We start from the raw sequence: 24857 nt of genomic DNA, 5'->3' as shown, positions 1-24857 counted from the left end.
AAATAGATAAATAAATTGACAGGATATTTAGATTTCAAGTTCAAATCATTTTATTGCATGAAAACAAAAGAAAATCAGTTGCTTTATTTTTTTCTATTCAGTAATTGAATAATTTTTCTGGGGTGTGTCACACAACACGAAAGATTTGTCGTTGCTTCCATTACATTGTGACTTTAATGGTACAACTGAGATATAAACCTCTTGTTATATAATTGAACAGCCTGCGGTGCCTCAATCATGTGCCCCTGGTTGAGATCCCGCTCTTTTCATCGGAGCAGGGCAGGGTGTTAACAGATGACAAAAGCTCCTAATACATCACATGCCTTGTTGCAATGTGAGCTGTTCTATACAAGCGCTTGACACATAGTCTGGTATCTCTCAAGCCCCCTCCCTCTGCCCAGCTGGAGGGCAGGAACGCTGCATGTGCTTTTAATGTTGTTCAGGAGGTGATGAACTCTCAGCCAGGTATAAATTAAAAATACTCTACCGGATGATTTGCCAGCTCAGGGGTTCGGGAGGGAACTGTTGGGATAAGATGCCCGTATTGGCATTGTGTGAATACAGAGTAAACGAGTGAACGACAGGCCTTTACAGTGTTGTCAATGTAGATAGAGACTGTATATTCAGCGCTGCTGGGGAGGAGCGGCCTGGGTCCTAAGAAGTAAAAGCATTTGACTGAATCTGTTCGACAAGCATGAGAAAGCTTGTGTTTGGAATAGAATATGCCACACGACTAGACCCCTGGAGCAGTTAAAGCTGCAGTGTGTCATTTCAGCATTACTCACATAGATCTGCATTATATGTCCTAATTAAGTATGTTCAGTTGAGGTCACAGCAGGCCACTGACAGGGAATCAATGGGATGTGTTTGGAGTATCACATTTCTTTCTTCTGTTTCCGAAACAAGCGCTTTATAAATGTTTTGGACTTCCATGATGTCTATACATGGATACTGTGTCCGGTAATAAAAAATTTGATATGCATAAAACTCTTGGATGATTTGTTAAATTATTTTCAGCTCATTATGTCCCACAGTGTAAAGGACTTCATTTGACATCCCATTATGTAATGGATGAACAAAGCAGAAGTAACATCAGCTGCATCATCTTTTTTTTACTTATTTGAAACTGCCAATGTTTGACTTTTACACAAACTGAGAAAAAATGGTTCGAATAAACATGCCAAATAAAAGAAGAAGCTCATTTTATGAATTGTTTATATCGGGATAACAATTGAATTAAAAATAAATAAATATATTCTTAAGTTTTAAATATTTGTACATATTTTTTAAACTAATGATTTGATTGAACTGCTTGACTTTCACTGAAAATAAAAGATTAAAAAATTGCCCCAAAATTTGTTATGTTATATTTGTTAAAAATGCCAATTAAGCCCGCTTATCTTTTAAGTATTTCTAATTTGAAAATAAATCTTGCAAATTAACAATAACAACTGGAGTGCAAGTTTATTTGAAAAATGAACATTTTGTTAGTGACCTAGAAATAATGTAGATTATTAAATAATGTATAAGAAAATTAATATTCAAGGTATATATTCTGAAGTGTTTAATATTAAATATTTTTAAAATATACCTTTTTTTTCTTTCTTTTTTTTTTGAAAACAACATATTTCTATGGTTTATTAAAAATCCCAATGTTGCAATGTGGTCTCAGACTTTATGAATCCCTTATATATGTGTGTTATATCTATGTGGTGCCCTTCAGCCGTGATAAACATGCTATATTTATAATATTCCATACTAGAATATTCTACATATCCAGACAAAAACATTTTCTAAAGCTTTCAGCCATTCCTGGATGAAGTAATGCATTTAACACACACACACACACACACACACACACGTTTGGCCACGTGCGGCTCATCAGTCAGAAGGGCAGAGAGACGTGGGCTGTTAGCACTCTCTCTCTCCTCCCACACGCCTGTCACTGTATCCTGTTTCTCACTGCTGAGCACATAGTAGAAGCACAATCATCTCCACACCCCCCGAGCACACTGTCACTGAGCTCAGGCTTTAAATAGCTGTAAATTAAGAGCGAGTCTGAAAATTGAGTGCAAAAGTCTCACGTTAAATCTAATGGTGAAGCTTCATCTGGAGAAATGCACAGGAATAATTACAGTAAAAAGGAAGAATACTGTAGATCTGCTGTAGGGATAAACTCTGCCTGACTACAGGAGGTGGATCTAATCAGCTGTAGATTTTCACACATACACACACGCTCTGCATCTCTCCAGAGTCTCTTCTCCAGCTCCCACATGGTTTTTGATATCCCCCTCCTCCAGCAGAGCCATAGATCCAGGTTGCCAGGCAACCTCTAAAATCCCCAAAGACAGACGCGCTCAAGCCTGCGCTCGGATGGATCAGCGCTCATGCAACCTGACACATATAAACCGAGACATACAGAAAGAGAGCGGCTGCCATGGTGATTCCTGTAGGTTGGGTGCAAAAGCTTCCCTAAATGTTGGTTTCATTAGAGGACGACAAAAAGGACAAACAAGTTTGAGAGCTTCGAGTTCATGTTCTTTTATTGGAAAAAAAATCAAAAGACGAGCATGTACAACTTGGAATGAACATAAACAGAACTGAAGGTGGGCAGTCGAAACAAGCCCCTGGCGGCCAAAAGCCCTCGCTTGCACTCTCCAGAGAAAATCGACATGCTCATGGTCAGAGCCCAGAGAAGAACTAAAGATAAAAACATTTATGGTTATGGTCACCATTGCCCTTACCCGAAAAACGCTTCCACGTAAGGTGAAAGGTCACGCCCTGAAACTCCCAAGCCACTCCCTCCCACTAAACGCCCTTACTATCGGGCACAGTGCACAAAGAAACAAAACTCTGAATATCCTGACATGCCAAACATAGTTTAAAATCTCTTAACTGCTCATTTTTCTTAAAAATATCTCTTTATTTAGTTATTGAAGCAAACTGCAAAGGTCCCATTCGTTCGTCCTCTATGCAGATTCTGAAACCCCGCCCCACCCCGCCCCCCCAAACCGTATTCAAACCTCTTTTAGATTCACCCCCAGAACGCTCCGACAGACATCGCTGAGGTTTCCGCCAAAGATAGCGGCTCCGAACTCAAGCTGCATGCATGTAGAACAGAAACAGGAAGTAGAAGACGATTGGCCAGCCCAAACATCGCCACTAGCAAATGGAACCAGTTAAGCAGTTCACCAGATGCTTTTACTTTAGTTTCTGAAGGTTTGATATCAGGATTAATTAATTGATTGATCTTTTTGGAGATGTCTAAGCAGTTCTTTGGGAACAGGACCACTAACCAGTACATGCAGGTCATTTATGTTTATGTCTCTTTTTTTTTTTTTTTTTTTATATATATATTTTTTCTATATATGGACATTTTCCTTTTTTTAACATTCAGTTTTTTCTATACAGAAACAGTATGAATAAATGAATATTTTTGCGTTAAGAGGTAAGTAAAACATTTGACTGATTTTTTTTTGTCTTCTAAAGAGGTCAGGAGAGAACAGAAGAGCTTCACTTTGCCGTCATCATTTGTACAAATTCTGTGGACAGAAAGAGAGATGGACACATCAGACATGACGCTCAAGATCACAACAAAGCACAAAGCCTACTAGGTTCCAGACTGCTCCATTTTTGTATGTACACGCAAATAACCTTGCATTATCCAAATCCAAACTACATTATTGTAATTGAAGTGGCAATTCATAAAAGTAATGTTTAATCTGCATAAAACGGTGACCTTTTCTGGGTAATCTCAGCACACAGCTGCATCGTACCTTCGTAATTGACCTGACCGTCGCCGTCGATGTCAGCTTCTCTGATCATTTCGTCCACCTCTTCATCCGTTAGCTTCTCACCCAGGTTTGTCATGACGTGGCGAAGCTCTGCTGCGCTGATGTAGCCGTTCCCATCCTGCCACAGACAGACAGACAGGATCAAAAAGTCAGCTGTGTCATGCCGTTAAAATATTAAACCACTAAATCCAAACAAGGTGACTTTGAAAACAGAAATGACGTATACTGGAAGTGTAATGCAGATAAAAGGGGCGGAAGTAGAGTTCAATGATGGTGTTTCCTAAACATTAGACAATCAAATGTCCCAGTAAACCTACAGGAAGAGGTGTCTGACTGTGGAAATGATTGTGGCATGTTTTGTTTTCCAAGGGTTGGGTTTGTTTTTGCCTGCATCTTCATAAGCATCATCTTCCCACAATTCTCTCTTTTCAGCACTGACCTTGTCAAATACTCTGAAAGCCTCGCGGATCTCCTCCTCACTGTCGGTGTCTTTCATTTTCCGGGCCATCATTGTCAGAAACTCTGGAAAGTCAATGGTTCCATTACCTGAAAGAAATGGAGAAAGAATAAACACATTTGGTCCGCGATGTTTGTAACTCAGATGAACTAACCAGGATGTAGAATGCAGGACAAAAGCAGGGCAGTCAATATTGGACAATGAGGAGTAATGAGGTCTAATAACACATATTTAGTGTGTCTGAGTGTCATCTAATAGAACTGAATTAGTCCAAGAGTAGTTGAGAGAGTCACAGCAAACACTGTAAACACTGTACAGAAAAGGTCACAGGAACAGAAGTCACGTTTATTTTCTTATATTGAATAAGGAACACGGAACATATCAATAATAGAGTTTTTAATTACTGGTTTTTATATGTAACTGTTTCTCTTTCCCTCAAGGTTTAACCAAGCTGAGGTGGGATATTTCCATTACACAGGACAACTATGACGTCCTCCTGTGTACATGTGTGTGTGAAAATGATCACTACAGCCATTCCCACAGGGCTCACACTGCGTCTGTAATCTGACAATGTGGGTATAGACAAGTGCTTGTGTGTGTGTGTGCGTGTGTTTTTCTTCACACTGCATGTTCTTCTTACTGGAGCTCTTCACAAAACACTCTCTCGATTCCATCGCCAACACTGCCAAAGTGGATTATGTAAAGGATTCCATGAGGTCTTTATTACCTGCTGTTATTCAACGGCTTTACTGCTGTCTGACCTACAAAAATGACTCCATACCACACCACACAATCCCATCTGTAAATAATCAGTATATCAGAAACCCAGCGCGCTCTGCGTTATCTAACAACATGTTAAAATGACACTCACGTTAAAGGACACTCTGTAAAGACACCATTGCATTCTAAACACTAATTACATCAGCTCTGTAACAGGAGAAGCATCCCAGGCATATTACATTTTGTTGTTATCTGAAAGCTTGCTTGCTTGCATACAAACTAATTACAAAACAAGATAACCGTTTAACCACAGAGAACGACAGTTCTGGGTAGGAAGGTGTCCTTAGCATAATGTCAATGGTCAAAAATAAAATAAAAAAAAAGGTAACCCACCCTCTATCTGATTCCAAAGAATCACAGTGCTAGCTGCCTACACTACACTGGAACAAATACCAACACCTAACCCTAACCTTAAGGTTAATATAGTGTAGTGTTTTTCACATTTCTGAAGTCTGCACTGAATCTGACTCACCATCAGCATCCACCTCGTTGATCATGTCCTGCAGCTCAGCCTCCGTGGGGTTCTGCCCAAGTGAGCGCATCACTGTGCCCAGCTCTTTGGTTGTGATGGTACCATCACCATCCTTATCAAACAAGGAGAAAGCCTCCTTAAACTCTGTGAGGAAACAGATTTTAAAAAAAATAGCATTAAAACCTCACATATATAAAACTTAATTTTCACAAGATCCATTTTCTGGAATCATCTGGCTGAATGAAGGGCAGGTGTACTGGTTTTATGCATGTTTACACCACAAACACACCAGATTGGCTTACCAGCAATTTGCTCCTCGGTGAGTTGGTCAGCCTAGAAATGGAGAAGGAGAAAAGTGATGAGTAAATGAGTGTCATAAACATGTATAACTCATCGTTTGATTGTACAAAGCACTTTACATACTGAACAAACAATAATGGTATAAGTGTTCTGTCAGGAAGAAAACAATAATCACTAAATCACGGTCAAACCACTGCACACCCAGAGTCTAAAACGTATATAATAGAATATACAAAATAAACTAAATGTTCTTCATAAAGCTTTCTTAAAAAGCAAAAATGTTTACTTCCTGAAACTGACACTCAAAGCTTTTGCTTTAAAGAGATCTGATTAACCAGTCAATGCCAGCAAGCAAGACAAAATACCACTTTGACCGCCAATTCATAAAATAATTGTGAATTAACATCCCTTTAAAGGCCACAATGAACAGCTACATGTATTCAAAGGCACACAAAATAACACAACCTTTATCCCATCAAACTGAATGTCGGTCAGATCAGCCACCAGCCTCTTCGCCTTGGGTTCACTGTCCCAGTCATCAGTCTTCTTTACATCTTGCCTGTCCATTTTAACTGGTGCTTTCCTGAGTTTGACCTCAGCGGTGGGGCTTTTCAATGAGGTCAGGCCATCCACCGCTCCTCGGACTAACACCAGACCTTCTGCCAGGCACTCGGCCCGCTTGGCATTTTGCGTGCCTTGGCGCCTGACATCCCCCAGCTCAGTCCGGCAGTGCTGCAGACTGTTTTTTAAATCCTGGACATCTCGCACCACGCTGTCAATGCGGCTGTTGGTGGAGTCCACCAGCATCTGCAGGAAGGACTTGTAGTTTCTCTCTTGTAGCTCGATCAGCTCTTTATAAAAGAACTGCTGCTGGTCAAGGAGATCGTAGACCATGGATAATGACACAGAGTCCTCCTCAGGGTAGATGACGGGTCTCTTTGGAGGCATTCTGGTCTTTGTGAGTAGACACTGCCTGAAGCACGTAGAGGTAAGTCTGTCTGATCAGGCTGATGAACAACGGACCCCGAGAGAGCTCACCTGACCCTTGAGGCCAGTGTTACTGTACCAACCTCCCAGGCCGCATTGGGTATCGCTCAGCAAGATATTAGGCCGATTTTTGAGAAGATTAACGTCAGCAGCTCACTACGGTTACAAAGCCGAGGGTCAGGGATCATTTCCATTATTTGAAATTAGTCAAATGGTCATCCCATCAGGTCACTCGAGCAAAGTAGGACGTATTCGGAGGCAGATCAGCAGGTACACAGAATGACAGCTAAAGCAAAGGAAGGTATTAAGGTCTGTCTATCTAAATCAAATGACCCATCACTTTACCTGCTCCTGCGGTCATCTCAGTTTACAGCCAGCCGTGGGTTTGCGTTTATATATCTCTATCTCTTTGATCATCTGAATGGCATCTCGTCTCTGCTAATTGTGCAAACACCTCTCTCCATCTGCGAACACAATGGCAGGTTTCACCTTTCCCTGCTTTATCTCACCTGTCTCACTGTTCTTGTGATCAAGTTTATTTTTGTCTGCCTGTCCCTCTCTAGGGGTCCTGTTAGCCTGAGGGTTAAAGATCCGGTTTGCTAGCATAAAGATTGTGAGTTCAAATCCAGGTAGGGACAAAATATGACCTGGAGAGTTACAAAGGTCCCTTTCTGCCCAATTATGACTATGGTGTTGTGTAAGGCATCTCGGCACATGTTGTTCCAATTAGCATGCTGTACATAACTCCCTTGAAATGTAAGCTAAATATGAAGATATGTCCCTTTTCGCTTATTCAAGTCTCTGGTTTTTAAAGTCAAAAGTAGCTACAGATCACATCTTCCATATTGTCACACTGTTATTTATTATTGAAAAGAAAGTGTTCAAGTGTAGAGATTTGGTTCAGTTCCTGAGTGACTGAGTGGAAGGACGTGAATGCAAACTTGCAGTCAATTATAAGAAAGGGGCAGGGTGTATGCATGCACATATGTCACCTGAGGAGTCTGTTGTTTCACTGGAAGATTGAGTTATGATATTCTGATTAAAAAAAATATATATATAAAAAGAAACAAATGCATTCATGCTTGAATCATTCATTCAACGTAGATAGGGTGAAATTCAATTTCATGATGACTTCATCATTAAACTTTGTTGTCTAAAGTGTTTACATGATATGCAAGAGTGATGACGCATCTATCCACTGTTGCACCAGCAGTATCCCATATGTGCCCACAGAGCTCTGCAAAAAAAAAAGCTCTGATAGCTTACTTCACAAAATAAATTACTCTTAAGAGGCAATTCTTTTAAAAGTCAGCATGAAAGGGAACACTGGAATTGTCTTTTCATGAGAAAGTAACGTTGGGCAGAACTTGATTTTGTCCATTCGGAATTTACTTGCATCTTTGTCGTTTTCTAACTTCTGAAAGAGCTTCATGGTGTCACAGGTTGCTGGAGGGGAGGGATTAAAACTCACCTGGTTGCACACATTAATGTTTCTGATTAAAGTATACTTTTTTAAATAATATGCATATATATAATAATGTGCATGACTAAATCATTTACAATAAACAATGCAAGTTTTCATAAGAAATTAGAATTTCGATTTGGATTTTATGGTGACTTTAATAATTAATGAATAGTTGCTGGTCTGAATCGATTTGAAACAATGCCCTTTATAATTTACCGCACTGTTAGAGAGAGATTGGACATGTTACTTGAAATATGTCCAAGTTAATCAGAATTGGAATCATGTGGAAGCAAATCTAATCAAAGTGAATCATAAATCTGTAACAATATCCAAATGTGTGTTCATTAAATAACCATTTTAGCTTCTTTCCCCCGAAAAAACTAAATCAATGTGGAAAATGCACCGTCTGCAGATTCCCCATGGACCCCGTCCATAAAGGATAATTTCTTCTCTCCAGCTGATGGGGGAGAACAGGATCATGCACCTCTACTGGAAGCCTTCCAGGACATTTGCCATCCAACGAAGCTTCAAACATCGCAGACCACTGCCAGGAATTTCGGCCTGGATCTGAAAACGCTGCACAATGTTGCATGGAATCTGGCCTTGATTTTGGACTCACCAAGCGGCAGGAGCAGCTGGCGCTCGGGACGCCCAGTGCACGATAATGAGTGCGGTATTGCCACTTTCACACCATGTTAACAGGGAGTCCCCAAGGCCCTTAACCAACATGCTGACAGATGTAAAGACTCTATTGAGTCTAGTTCCCCTAACGGTCTCTCTTCACAAAATGAACACCATTACACCACAACTTAGCACCTAAGACAGGAAGATGGCTGAATATAAACTCATGACCACAACTGTGAAAGCAGCTTCGTATGAACCAAACCAACTGTGTACTGTGAAGACAGCAAGCCCTGAAATGGCCATTTGTTAACGGCTAATCAGGCCAATTTAGCAACCAGGTTACCCAATAAATTCTCTCTTATATATGTGTGTAGTTATTGTGGTAGCATTCAAGCCGCTTCTTTACCATGACTGTCATTTCAGAAAAGCTTCCAGAAAGGCCTGTATGAAGAAGTGCAGACTGTTTTTAGACCGTCCTACATGATGGGTGAAAAAAACATGGTTATTTTCCTCACTGATTCCCATGACACGATTACACACACAGGCATGGCAACGAAACTAGAGCTGCATCGTGGCCAGGAAGGTCCTGAAGAAGCAACTCGAGGGAGGAAACAGACGCCTCACACAGCAACTAGCCATTCATAGTTCATCACAGAACTGAGATTATTCTCACCAAACAGCACAGGCTTAAATAACATCCATAAAAAATGATTTACACTGAGTCTTCTGGCATTGCGCTGTGGAAAAGCTGAAGCAGAAGTGTTTGTATGGACTCACTGAGTCAGGATTGACTTTGTTGAACTCACATAGGACATTCTTTCCATGCTTCACAAACAATGTTTGCTTTTTTTAGCTAAAATTCACCATTTTTAGCAAAGCTTTGTTTATTTTCTCATTGGGTATCCTATCCAGCTGTATGATTTATGAACTCTGTTTCGTGCTCTTATGAGGGGAAACATTCAAGCCGGAGCCCAGATAACAAACAGACCTGTTACTTCACAACAAGTCAATAGAGCCCAAAATGATGTTTGTGCCAACCTAAACCACTAATAAAGCCAGTTTATGGTCCTAATCCTGCTTAGTTTTGAAAGATTTGAGAATTGAGATGATTATAATTTTAAAAAGCCTAATAATAGAGCGGCGAAGATAAATAACATGGTCATAAATACATGTAATAGCTTTTTTTTCTAAATTAAACAATGGTCAACCACAGCCAACAAAACCCACATCTCAGTCTGAACATTTCAAGAATCATTTCGATCAAATATTGAACATCTGTCATCATTTTAATCTATTTTTCTTTTGTGAATCAAAAAAGGGGACTGACAGCTACAGTCACCGTTCACTTTCACTGCGTCTGTTTCCATACATTTAAAGTAAATGGTGACTGGGGCTGTCATTCTAACATCTTGATTTGTTCTTCAGGTAAGACAAAAAGTCCTACAGATTTGTAACGACGTAGGGGTGAGCAAATAATGACAGAAATGACTTTTTTTGGGTAAATTCTTCCTTTAAGGTCTATCTTTACACTTTATTCAGACTGGCCTGATTTTCTACAGTGGCTGTCAGTGATGTCTACAGCAAAATCATTCGCTAAAAAAAAGCAAATATTGTCTCAAACATATCAACTACAAAGGCTAGAACAATGTTTTTCTTTTTAAATAGAAAGTGAGCATTGATCATCTGTCTGCTGCTGTCTAGCACATCACACCGTAATAAAACGCGTATGTCACATTTCCTGCCGCAATATGACATCAATAATACTGCAACACGTACAAAATAATAATCAGACGCAACCTTCGTTTGCGAAGTGCAATGAAATACAGAACGGGGACTAATTCATTTCAAATAAAATTAGCTGTTGCACGAGCACAGACGCAGAAGAGTCAGGCAGGTGGTTAGGCATGTCTATATAGTAACCGCAATGCGTTAAATGCATAAAATATGAACACGTTCATGAATGAGTAGTGCATGATAAAAGCTTTTACGTACCATATCTGAGAGTGGAGAGTGGACGGGGTTTTTTAATCTACGCTAGACTTCAGCGATGCTCCGCTCTCAGTTAAAGCTCCACCGTGCGACTGTCGCTCGCAGAGTATTGAAGGTGATCCGGTACTATATACAGTGGTGTATTCCTCCGCCATACGGACCCCTATCACTCACTTCCGCATAGAGCAGCCAGAAGCCCCGCCCACTTACTTATCATAACCACCTCAGTCCCGAGAAGGAAAAGTATTTATGAAAAAAAATTGTCTATTAGCGAAATATTATGTATAATATGTAGTAGATTATATGCATATGTGAAGTATATAATGTGCTCAATTAAATGAAATATATTTTTTTCCATGAATCCATTAAATTTTAATATTTTCTGGTAGGTCTATGTAATTTTTCCATCACTTTTGGAACAGACACAGTATTGTTACATTATACTGCATGTAAATATTTATATGTAAACTAACAGTTTTTATATTATTTATTAATAGTAATGCTATGTATTCATAATGCAAGATCAGTGTCCTAATTCATATTTTCTTATTAAATAATTTCAATATATGAAGCAGTATAGATGAACAATGTAACCTACTTATTATATTAACATGCAGTGTATGTAGTACGCACATTGTAATATAAATTTTATAAAAATCACAAAAATTAATGTGTCCAGAATTTAATTGTCACTTGTTTTTTGTAAGAGAACATACAAAGATATTTTACAGATAAAAACATGTGATGATTTAAAAAAACATACGCAAAGGTCAAATTAATATGTTTTGCACCATATAAAGTACATTCATTTAGGGGCCTGATATGACTATTAAAACAATAAAAGTGATAAGCAAAAACTGTTGTGCATATGTGCCAATTTTATGGCAAAATGTACAGAAAGAAAAGAATTATAATAAAAAGATTTCGCATTTTTTTATTTAAATCGATTCATTTGATCTCTTAATTAAACAAATAATCTGAAAACTCACTAACAAATAAATAAACGTGAAAATAATTAAATAATTTATTTCTGTGTTTTTCAAATTGTTCACCAATTTGGATTAACAATTTTTAATGCGTTTTAGGAATGTAAGATACAAATTAAAAAGTCAGTTATTAATTTAAGGTAACATAATCTATATATAAAAAAATAAGGATAAATCGATATTCCAGTAAATAATTTTTTTAGATTCACAGTTCTAAAGATAGTCTTAAGAACGCTTACATCTTGAGGGACTACTTCTCTAAAAGGCACTAGTTTCTTTCGTCGGAATATTACTTATTGCATCAAGTCCTCTGTCTTTGTTGACGCTATGGAGATTTCAGCTCAGCATGTCACAGTTTTTATGATTGGCCAGCTGAGACCTGCAATCCGCTCGTGATTGTAACAACGTCTCTGATTGGTTACGTTAGACCTGCAATGCGTCAAGCCATTGCGCTCAGTGTGTCCCGGATCAGGACAGGGCTGATTAAATTACTCTCCCGGGATCAGATCTTATATTATAGAGTACACTCACCGTGAGACTACTTCACATCCAGAAACTTAAGGTTTCGTTGAGTTTTCTTGAAAACAATGGTAAGCACAAACGGCTGTGCTTTGCCTTAAATAAAGTCAATTGGACACAGTCGCATAATTAAAAAATAACTAACATTTCAACAGTGAAATAAATAAATAAAAATAACGTTACTGCACATCGATGTTGTGATATTGAAATAGTTCACTTACTAGGACCAATTCATCGTGAAATATATGCACGAAACTTTGCAAAACTATTATTAAAATAAATAAACTTTTGATTAACGTATTTGTTCTTAATCTACTGTGCAATTTTACTGTCGTAAAATGTCTTAATTGTCAAGGAAAAAAATATTTCTCCACTCTTTTCCCTCAACGGGCTTAACGAACGGGTCATTCCTAAACTCATGTAAATAATTCGGCTGAACCCGTTTGAATCACTGATATTTTTATAAACACGCTTAAGAAATAGAGTTGGTTTTAAAGAAGCTAAAACTTATTTGAAGTAGAAGATAAATTTAGCATTATTTGAAAATTGTATTAAATTAATTATTTGTAAATTAGATTAGTAAATTTGACAAAACCACCACTGACTCTTGTACAGTCTATGCACTGCACCCCTATACTTAACTTAATCACTTATGTGCCTAAGCTTGCGTTCTGCACGTGAACGTCGTTTGATTGTGCCATCCCAAAGAAGCACAAAATCACTTTCACTGACATTTAAACTAAATGTTCCCTCCTGCTGGAATAGCTTGTCCAACTCAACCCGAACAGCTTCAAGAATCGGATAAAAACATATCTCTTCCATCTTTATTTGACCCTCTAACTTTTGAACTCACTAATTCTTAAATAATAATAATAATAATAATAAATTAACTAATTCTAGCTTCTCTGATCTCTTTGTATTCTATTTGTTTTCTTGTTATGTATTATACAATTAACAAAAGGAAAAAAAAGTCCTCTAACACTTTTTTCTATTCTATCTTTTTATTTATTGTATAATTTAAAAAAGAAAAAAAACTTGCTACGTGTACTGCGTTAAGACAACTGAGACGTGTTATAGCACTGACATATCATTGCTCTTTTGTTGATTTTGATTGCTTCCATTGTCCTGATCTGTAAGTCGCTTTGGACAGAAGCGTCTGCTCAATGGCTAAATTAAATTGTATGTGTGAGTTCTATTTATATCCTTAATGACTCTTTTTGTTTGCCTGCGTCTATGTCAGGGACGGTGTCCTGATCTGTGTTGTAATTACGTCAGAACATAAACAAATTGCTGAATCACTTTTGGAACTGGTTCTTTAAGAAAAGGTGTTCAGTGTTCGAAATATCCGAATCTTTTCTTCGCTGCATGCTTCCTTACAAGTCGCATTCGGATGACGTAACCGGCGCGCCTCTGTTTTGATCAGGAGAAAACATGGCTCTTGTATTTTCTGGTCCTCTACTCTACCGGGGATGAAGGTAAGCTCTTTCTGACCTGCTTTTACAGATCCATACAGGATCAGATAAGGGAAAGATCAGATAACCTGTAAAGAAAGCCTAACAGTTGTGCTGATTAATACTATAAACGCTGCATGATTTACTGTAACTACAATACACGCGGATTACCAGTAATAATATGTGCGTGACAGCCTATATATTAAAGTTAAAATTTAGTGTCAGTTTGAATTTTATGGTAATTTTCGCTCATCTGTAGTATTATACTTATTTTTCAGTACATTTGTGATGAATCTGTTGGAAAGTACTGCATTGAACTAAATCCTTTCTGAAGCATCTCTGCTCGTCAGTTCTCTTAAAATATTAAAAACTGTGCCACATGGATTATTTGAAAATGTAAGTCGAAGTACAAAAATAGTGTGCATATTGTTAGGAACTATCTTCTGTTTTTATTTTAGTGGTGTTATGGTACACTAGATATTAGATTTTTCTGGAAACTATTTTGTCAATATGCAAATATTTGTGACAAGTTACACTGCAAAGTTTAATACTTTGTGTTTTTTCAAAGCGAGCAATAGTTGGAGTGATGCTTATACGCACCGCTAATTAGCACATATTCTGCAATCTCAAATTATCTCATATGCCAAATACTGGACCTTTATGGATTTGGCTGCAGTTCAAAGCACTTTAATCAGTCAGCCGTTCTGTTTGAGTGGATCCCATCTTTAAAGACTTAATAAACTAGGTGAAGACACACATCCCAACTAATCAATATCAAATTATTGGGAAAGGAGTGTTCTCACGCTGTGTACAGTAGAAAAGAGCAAACCGCTCTTGCATGCAGATCACCTCTGCTGCCGTGGGGGATTTGTGCAGAATATCGGCCAGGTCAGCAATGCATCTGGCTCCTTCCCAGACTGTCCACAGAATAATAGATAGCATCTTGCTTCTGTCCTTCTCACTACTTAAGGGAATCAGCCCTCTTTAACCCACAGTTTTTTTGTGTGCGAATCACATCAGATGCACGCTTCTGAGGTTTTACTTCTGTCATGACTGACTGATTTATTCACTTCTTAAGTGGCCAGCAGAGCTAATTTGGTTTGACCGAATGTTTCTTCTCTCAGCTCCAGCAGATCTTGAATGGCTGAGTAATCAGAGCTTCAGCACAGAAGATGCTTTGAAGACTCACCAGAGAGAGTGCATGCAGAGCTAGAAGAACCAGCAGGCACTAGGTCAAATGATCCTTGGTGCAATTAATCACTGAATAAATTAACTTTATCACCTGAGTGATTAAAGAACAAAAGGGGATCTTATTATTTGATTTCAAGCTTAATCTTGTGTAAAAATAAAAAGTAAATTAATAAAATATGCATGAAACAAAAATAAAATTTTCAACCAAGGCTGAAGCTGAGTTAAATGTTTTGTTGCCCTTCCAACATTAAAGTGTATTACGGTAAGTAAAATTAAAATGTCATTTACAAGTGTGTGTCTGTGTGTGTGAGAGAGAGAGAGAGTATATATATAAACAGCAGAGTGTCTGTTTATCAGAGAACATAGTGAACTTCCTTTTCTATGTCTATACAGAGAGCAAAAGCGTGAAGAGAGAAAAGGCAGCCATGGCAGATGAGAAGATGAGAAACAAAGAAAAGAAGAAAAAAAACAAGAAGAAGAAGAAGAAGAACATAGATAACTCGGAGTGCAGTGGATCTGAATCAGACACAGTTTACCCCAGCGACCTGCTAAAAAAGGAGAACGCTGACAGGTGTGTTCATAGAAAAATCCCGCAGTACATTGATCCACAGTCAGTCTCTGATCTTGTACCCACTTACATCTATATCAGGCTTAAAAGGCTTTACACATCTCTTAAAGGGACAGTTCACCCAAAAGTGAAAATCCTGTCATTATGTACTCATCCTCATGCTGTTTCAAACGGTGTGACTTTCTTTCTTCCACCAAACATTAAAGTAGAAATTTAGCAAAAAGATAATGTAGCTATTTTAGAAAACAAAAGCAGGCAATTTCAGTTTGTGTGTGAACTGTTTATTTTGGGGGAACCAGCAAGTAAGATTTGCAAGTACCAATTGTTCTTTGGATTATATTTGAACATTAAAATGCACAAAACATCATCCATAATTCTGGACTGTCTATTTAAGACACTTTTAACCCTGGATTTTTGGATGATGGTGTGGGTTGTTTTAAATGTCTTTGTCTTTCATCTTCTTGGCTGCAGAGAGGAAGCTCAAGTTCAGGTGAACGAGACTTTTATCTGGCTGGATGACCTCCAGACCCCCACTGACTCCCCCTTCTGTATTGACAGAAGAGCTGACCGTACCAACTGGGAATACAAATCCCTCTATAGGGGAGACATAGCCAGGTAACTTAACTCACTATCTCTGTGTGTCTGTCTGTCTGTCTCACTCACAGATGCTCTCCTCTTTCATTCTTTCTGTTTGGCTCTCTGAAGGTCAGCCAGTCTCAGCAGCAGCAGGTGCCAGATGCTCTATAATGCAGGGGAGCACTGCGGCTGTGTTCATACGAGACGAGAGAGCTGCAGTGTGTGTTGTGCTCATGCTTCTCTTTCAACTTCTTTTATAACCCCAGCTACTGTGTGAAGAAACCCTTTGAAATCCACATGAAATTTTCTCCATTCAACTCCATTCTGTTTGTAATAGGCTACTAAGTTTGTACAGTATTAATTGGTCACTGACTATTGAGTGAGTTAAATACGTCTACATTGGCTAACTTTATTAAGTGTATGCTTACAACAATTATAATGCAAGGCAAGCACATTGCATATATATATATATATATATATATATATATATATATATATATATTTATACACTTTTAAAATGTTTGCCTTTCAAAATCGTTGTGATATTGCGTACTGCAGAGGTCTCCAAACCAAAGCCTAAAACTTATTTCACAGCCTTGCAAGCACTGATGCTTCCTTCTGCAAATGTAAATCTACTTTATCTTGATGTCAGCATGCAGCTGTAGTTAAAGTTCTGTGCCCCTGCTCTCCATAAGCGTCTTTCTGGGTTTATTTACTGCAATGTTCTGGCACTGTAGGCTATAGTGACGGCTTTATTAGCTGCTCAGTTGCAACAAATCTCACACCTGGCTGTTCTCCAGCTCCTATCAGCTTTAATCTGGTGTCAGAGCTGCGACCTGAAATTTAAGAGACCACAATCAATACTGACATTCTCTCTCACTATCCCTCTCTCCACACAGATGCCCCCATACACACTCCTCTAAAGCTGATCGGTATTGTGAGTGTGTACAGTATGAGTGTACAGAGGTGCATCACCGCACTCTTTTCTTGAGAAGGTCAAGTACTGTTCCAATGAGGGAACAGACCCCTTTTCTTCAAACTCTTCCCTTCCTTCTCTTTCTCAAGTCAACTCATCCTCACTCATTCTGTTTTACTTTGTCCTTCATCTGTCAGTAGGCCCAGATGGAATCAAAAAGGTTTCTTCATATTTTCTGCACTGTTTTTGTGGAAAAAGTTCAGTTCAGCATTGTTTTGCTTTTTCAGGTATAAGAGGAAGGGTGTCTCATGCCTGGGGTAAGACGTCAGGACGCAGGCTGTGAACTGGAATGATGGATGCCCAGAGAAGCAGCGAGTGGACAAGAAACCATAGCACTATTTCTGTCCTTCATCAAGCTCTCAGCCTGTTCTGAAGAGCAGGGCTCTTCCACCCAGGCAGCTGTACCATGGGTAAATCTTTTGGGCATCTACGACTGTGGAACCTCTCTTTGGATGGAGGGCAAGGGTCAACCGGAGGTCAAGGGAGATCGGCAGTATGTTAAGGCTCAAGGGAGCAGCAGCACCCTTCTGAGTGCATGGGTGAAGGAGTTTAACAGGAAGCTACGGGAAAATCCTACGGACACTCAGCTGTGGCTGGACTTTGTGAACTTTACAGGTAGGCCTCCAGAGACGAATAGTGCATGTTTTGTTGTTTCCTTACCTAACTTAAAATGCTCTCTCTCTCTCTCTTTGTCTCTGATCAGGATGAACTGGCCTTTAATTCTAGGTCATTCTCGGCTGCCAGTGACACTGACATTGATGCTGAGATGAAGAAAATGTCTCTTCGTATCTTGCTGGAGAAGAAGCTGTCCATTGTGGACAGGGCAGTGGAAAGTAACCCTGCCAACGTGGACCTGAAACTGGAGAAAATCTGCCTGTGCAAGGAACTATGGGAGCCTAACACACTGCAGAAAGACTGGAAGAAACTAGTGTTCATCCATCCAAACAGTGTGCCTTTATGGAAGAAGCATCTTCATTTCGGTAATTTCAGCACGTTCTCGGTGTCAAAGGTCAAGAATGTGTTTCGAAAGTGTTTAAACACGCTCAGTGCAGTCCAGGATGGCAGTATGCTGTCTCACCCTCCATTTCCAGGCACCCAGGAAGACCTTTTTGGTACAGCGATATTTTATACTTGTAAAATGTAGATACTTACCAGTTTTGCCATGTGTTTAGCAGCTTATGGACTCTCCGGATAGCTTTTTCACCATGTTCCTGTTAATATCTCATAGTGTCCTCAGGTCATTTTTGCAGTGTCATAGTTTGAGTTTCACTTGTTTAGATGTGAATTTGCAGCCACTCACAATTTTTCCACTCCCTCCCCTCATGTTGCTGTGACAGCAGTTGGTGGAAAATGTAAATGTGTTTTGATTGTATGCATAACTATTTCTAGAGTTAAGGACCTCATGTACAATTTGTGCAAATGTAAGTTTTGGAGTATGTTTGGGGCTGTCCAACCTGTGTGTGTGTGTGTGGCAGGGATCGACTGGCGGTCAGTAAAAGGTGATGATATGGTGTATTTGAAGTGGATTGGCATGTTGTTTGTCAGCTAGTTTAGATGGCGTATTGTGTGGGTCTGTTTAGAGAGAGTCAGAACACAAACATCACTGTCCCGGGCTTCCCCATACTGGGATTCGACAAAATGAAAAGGCGTTAAAATCTCTGGGACGCGCGTGTGTGTGTGTGTGTGTGTGTGGATGAATGATCAGATTTTGAGCCAGGCCCCTTGCTGTTCTGTGCTCCTTATCACTAGCTTTTTAATTAGCCTAATTAAATCACCTTGTTAGATCTGGGCTCACATTTGCGGAACTGAGAGGAAATTTACAAACAAACATACAATTATTTTACACAGATTGGAAAAGACTGATTATGTGGTCTATTATGAGGTGAAGGGTCAATGTTGAATGCACGTCTGAGGTTCAGTTATGAAAATAAAATAATTTACTGACCCACGTGTTGTTCTAAACCCTTTTTATGTTTCTTGGGTCAAAAGTCATACAGGTATGGAAAAACGTGGGTGAGTAGAAGCTCGTTTTTGAGGGAAGTTTTCCTTGAACAGCTCTGTGACTCTGTACTGCCCTCCTGTGCTCAGAGGTGGCATTGCAGTTTTAACCACACTCTCTCTCTCTCTCTCTCTCTCTCTCTCTCTCTCTCTCTATATATATATATATATATATTCACACACAAACACATGCCTTAAAACCCTTAAAGTTATATCCTTTAAATCTTTCTTTTTGAATAAACACCATACAACTTCAGATGAATGTCTTTGGCATTCTTTTCCATTCAGTTTCACTCCGACTCTTTGTTTTAGAATGTGTCTAATGTCAGCACCACAGTGTGTCCAACTCTGGTCCTAACCTGCCTAATTATATTGGGCTTCTTTAATCAACTAATTATTCAGGGATCACACAAACTCAAAATATGTCGTTTTCACTGTTGGGTGAAACTGTAACCCTACATTTCATTTAAGATAAACAAGAAATCTGTAGTAAACCATTTTCATGTTCACGTGAAACTGTTGTTGTTCTACTTTCTTTGTTTCAGTCACAGGATTTGCTGAAGAGGCATATTCACATGCACTGTTGCTTTATAAAACAAACTTTTTCTTGAACAGCAGAAATATCTTGTCCTGTCAACAGCTGCACACACGTTCTGCTGAGCAAGACCTAAAGAGTCCTAGAGAGTCAAAATGCCCCCTGTCCTAAACGCTTTCACCGGGAACTTTAATATGTTCGGAAACCGATTGTTGGTAATTATTAAAAACATGATTCGCATTTCGGTCTGTGATAGACTGCTCAAATTATACCCACCCCTCATTCTTACTCATGGTAAATTACTCTAAACCTGTGTTCATTTAGCATTTCTTATCCTTGAAATTTAGGGGACATCAATAAGTGACATGGCCTGGTGGGTATTGCAGTAAGTGCACATCTCTTCTGTATTGATCATCAAGTCAGCATGTGATTGGCTGACCACTCCTGGTGTCTTTCTGTGATTGGTTGAACAGGTTTTCAGTGCTGGTTGGCTTTTTTGCTGCAGTATGAGGTAGTTTTGATGCTCGGTGTTGAGTGATAACTGCTAATTAAATGTTCAGCTGAGTACACACTTTAAAGCACTTTTATGTGAATGGGAGTGTTGCTGCTAGTGATTCTACAAATGGATTGCTCATTGAAAACCTGGAAATACCTTTTTTTTTATTCCAAGGCTGGAAAAGATCTGGAAAATGATAAAATCACAAAAGGCATGCATGTTTCTATACAAACATACAGATGTTTTTTTGTTGTTGTATGTATGGTTAGCTCTAAATGTTCTGACGTAAGGGTAGAAATTCTATTAAAATATTTATTATCCAGTAATCATGAATAAATGGACAAATGATGAAAATCCATTGATTTGAATGTGAGGAACTTTGTGTTGTTTGTTGTAATTGTGTTTTTAAGCTATTTAATATCTTTGTATTTCTGTGTGTGTACATGTAGATTTTTTTTGAGCCATTTTGGGACAGTGGAGAGCCCAGGATTGGGGAACGGGGAGCTCGGGCATGGAAAGCTTGGATGCTTCAGCGGGAGAGAGGAAGATGTGTGATTCCACCTGAGCCAGGTGTTTAAACCAAACACACACAGACAGAGATGAAGATCATTACAGTATATATAATAATTACATACAGTATAGTATAATAATTAGTGGTTCAGTATTTGTTGCACAGCTATTTTGATGTTTGTTTGTTTTTTTTTACTTTTTTACGCAGATATGGGAAATGGGTAATGCTTGTTGGGGATAGATGCAGCTGATGCTGTGCACAGTCAGGCCATCCAAAAACTGATTTACGGTAACTTGAATTTAGAAGTCACAGATGGATCTCCGAGGCCTTTGGGAGTCTGTTGCTGTCCAGCATGCAGCACAGCTGTGCCACCACGCCAACACCAGTGTTCCCTCTCTCTCGGCTAAGACTGCCCTCTCCTCACTAGCCTTCAGCTCCTCATTATGGTAACACTACCTTCAAACAGAGAACCGCTATCACAGCACAGGCCGTGTCCGCAGGTTTTAGAAAACTAGCAGTGTTGTGCCATATTTTTTCGCCATTACTGCAGAGCAGTATATATTTTTTTCTCTCTCTCTCTCCATTGACCCTTGGCAAAGAGCTTGATTGACAGGTGATCTGACCAATCGTTAAACCGAATCCGCCATTTTGTCAGACAAAAAAAAAACTGACAGGAGAGTGGATTAACTTTGGTTAACCTTAGACTTGAAAAATCTTTTCTCTTTGAAATAAATAGTTCTGATGTTAATTCATGTTAATTTTGTGTTTTAAGTAAATATGAAAAGTTATCAGTTCACATGCAGCTTGAACGGAGGCAATACAGTGATCTGCCACGACACATTAAAGAGCCACAAAACTGTGTTTATTGTTTGAATTTCTTTGAACAAATGTCAAAGGCCTTTCATACCAGACGTAATCTGCTCTGGAGGTGTGTTGTCAGTATCCTCTTTGCTTTTCAATGTATTTTTTTACAGCAGAACAGAACGTGTGTGAGTACAGTATGGCTGATCAGACATAACAAAAGTAACTAAGGAGGGCGGGTTTTGCAAAGGGTCAATTTTGTTTCATTTCCTTTTTTGTTTGTTTTCTTGTCATTTCATTTAGTTTCCTTTCGTTTCATTTTCTTTGTGAAAAAACACTTCTGGCAAAGCTCAGTCTAACACATTGTAGCTAATGTGTCAAAGCACATTTCAAAATGTGACACAAGCGTTCTGCATTCTCAGCGTTGCAGCAAAGGTCACTGTAGCAGCTTTTTAATATAATCTCTTACACCCTACAGCCACGGGCGGAAGAACACCTGGTTGAGATTTTATGCAGAGCCAATTAATTAAAGTTATTTAAAAGTTAGCCACCTGAGTAATAACACTAATCTGGTAGCAATAATCTGATTTAGTAGTCTTTGTCCAGGTCTCATCTTCCTGGAGAAGCCCTGCCTACCATGCCAAATAATGGTCTTGGCAACTGTATCTGCTTTTTGTTTGAGAACTGAACAAAGGGCCCACTGTCCCCTGCTCTGGAGAATGCATCTGAACTTCATGGTAAGGCTGTAAACACATGAAAGTTGAGAAACGTTCAAAAACAGCTTCAGGTATAGGGTTTCCTTGTGTGTTTTCTACAGGTATGTGATGGGAAGGCTGAGAGGGGCTCTGGAATCTTCTACAAGGCCCTACAGGCAGTGCCCTGGGTAAAGGTAAGATAAGATATACTTAGAGAAGCATGTTACTGTCAACATGTCTGCACACTTAATACTTTACTTTCAGACTCTTAATGTAAATTACAGTTTGTATGTGTGTGTCATGGAGGCAGTACAGCTGTTCCCTGAACGTGTACAAGAGTTTTTAGACCTTATGACTAAGAAGGAGTTGCGTCTGTGAGTGCCCATGGAAAAGGTGGACATCTTCCTGGAGGATCAACAGCTAAAAAAAAAAAGTTGTATTAATTTTTTCCATGATTTTGGAAATAAATGATATGTTGAGTATTAAGTTGTCTCTCTTCTTTGAATATAAAGTTTTTGAGAATTCATCTTGGTTTCATGTTTCAGTTAGTTGAGAGTCTTTTCATTATGAAAGAATTTAAAGCCAGTCACTGTCAGCAAATATTTTCTTTTGGCCAGCAGAGGGCATCAATACCTTCTCTCGATGCTCTTAATGTTGTCCTGGATTTGAACCACAAATGTACAACCTCAGATTAGGATTATCTTCAAATACCAAGAGGTTGCTGCAGTGCTTTAAATTGAGCTTTAGACTGCAGCTTGGTCTTTTCATCTCCCCCATGCTGAACTTTCTGCTAAACTGAGCGGAGCTGCTGGATTTGAACCTGAAATTTAAGACGTGCATTGAACTGATGAAATAATTGGTGAGAGGAGGATTGGGTTTTTCATGTTTATTGCATTCAGTTCTTCATTCAAACTTTCCAAATCTATTCATTATGCCAGTGTGAGTGTGCCATGGTGAAAGGAAGGATTTGTTTGGACCTTTACCACAGTAATGTTTGGGTTTACTCTGTGTTTTAAGATGGAACTGATGTCGTAATGTCTTGTGAAATGTTACCCAACAACATCTCTGGGGTTGGTATGACAAACCTAGCACACGTTTCTTCACAGCTAATTCTTTTCATTTTACTGTGAAAGGTCACGAGCAGCTGACTAAATAAAGGGCTCTGGAAGAACATGCTACATCACTCTTACATAAACAGAAGATACACAGAACTGTCATCTGCTAGCCCATCAAATTTAATTTGAATGTTCGTAAACACCCGTTTGAACATCTTTGAAGAGATGCTTTAACAATCCTTAATATACTTCTTAGTTAAATACATTATACTGCAGTGTATTACTGTTTTTTTTATCATTTTTAAAAATAATGTTTCATGTAATTTATGTGAAAAGCAGTGCATTAAAAGTCCTGTGTTATTTATTCAATGAAACACTTAAGATGAACATTTTGTGGCAAATGTAGACTGTAGTTGCAAAGTGTGGCAGCAGGAGGCGAACTGAAAAGGCTGACATTTCATGTCATAGTCATTTCATGATGTTAAACAAGCATTGTCCCTTGAGTTTCCCTCTTTTTCTTGCTGACCTTCATTTTTTTATTTCATCCCTTAGACTTATAAATAACAAAAAAAGTACAAGTTTTTTGATGCATTATGATGATTTATTCAAAGATAAGACTTAACGTTGTTATGCTTTTCTTTTCCGTATGTATAATTACATAATGTGCTCTATGCATATCTCTAGCACACTCTATGCTCTATATATATATATATATACTGTATATATGTATGTTTCTTTGCTTATTCATTGTAAGAGATACAACCTTGCTTCACTTCCCTGAGCTTGTAATTATGTGTAAGTTCTACAATAAAAAAAAAAAAACAAGCATTATCCCTGCACTGCTATTCTTTTTCAAATTTAAGGAATATATATTACGACGACTATGCTATTTGTCTAGTTTTGAAGCAGAAACGGGATTAGAAAAAAACATGTATTTTCAATGTTAATTATCACGTGACGTCTTTTAACAATAAATTAAAGGAGTGTCACAATTTTGTGAAAGAACTCCATCTGGTGGTGTAATTGAAAATTGTCATTACCATTTTCCTCCAAAACGTTTTGAGTCACATCCACAGTAACGGTTACTTTCATCTGTCTTCTTTTATTAATAGCACAGTTTCTGATAAACAGTTACATTAGTGGTGGTTGTGCTCTCGGTGTGATGCTCAACCAAACTCAGTTCACGTACTACTTATAACGTCTATCTGTAAACGTGTTCATATTTGTAATTTGACAAACAGTCTAAACCAGCTGATGAAATCTGTGTGATATCTCGTTCGATGTTTTTTCGGGTTTTGTAACAGTCTGACTGTGTTTGTTGACTGAGGGAAAGGCCACGTCAGACTGCCTCCGATCACTGTTGCCAGATCGCGTTATAAAAACAATACCCAAACAAACATTAAACTACTTAACTGGAATTACAAAAGAAAATGCTTGAATGAGTGGATGTCTTGTATTGTACAATGAACTTACAAAAATTAAACAAGGTAAGAGACTTAAGTGAAAGAGGAAACAAATTACAGTAACTGGACGTCATATTTTGTTTATTTATTTAGTTATTGTTATTATTATTATTACATTGTTTTGGAAATGAAAACTATTTTGTGAGGTATAGACATACAGTCTGTATC

At 38.6% G+C, this 24857-nt stretch overlaps 1 protein-coding gene and 1 pseudogene across 1 annotated transcript; one reads left to right on the top strand and one right to left on the bottom strand.

Moving 5' to 3' along the window:
- Positions 1–2525: 2525 nt before the first annotated feature.
- LOC113117528 (calmodulin) lies at positions 2526–11008 on the bottom strand. Its single transcript, XM_026286261.1, has 6 exons — positions 10872–11008; positions 5806–5836; positions 5504–5647; positions 4234–4340; positions 3777–3912; positions 2526–3542 (listed from the first exon to the last, which is right to left on the bottom strand). The coding sequence occupies exons 1-6, from the start codon at positions 10872–10874 to the stop codon at positions 3514–3516; spliced, it is 450 nt and encodes a 149-aa protein (XP_026142046.1). The 5' UTR covers positions 10875–11008; the 3' UTR covers positions 2526–3513.
- Positions 11009–13489: 2481 nt separating this feature from the next.
- On the top strand, positions 13490–23266 carry LOC113116891 (protein NRDE2 homolog; annotated as a pseudogene).
- Positions 23267–24857: the final 1591 nt, after the last annotated feature.

The sequence above is a fragment of the Carassius auratus genome, chromosome 17, assembly GCF_003368295.1.
Source record: "Carassius auratus strain Wakin chromosome 17, ASM336829v1, whole genome shotgun sequence".
NCBI lineage: Eukaryota > Metazoa > Chordata > Actinopteri > Cypriniformes > Cyprinidae > Carassius > Carassius auratus.
The sequence above is the reverse complement of the archived record's forward strand: the minus strand, read 5'-3'. Positions and strand labels throughout refer to the sequence as shown.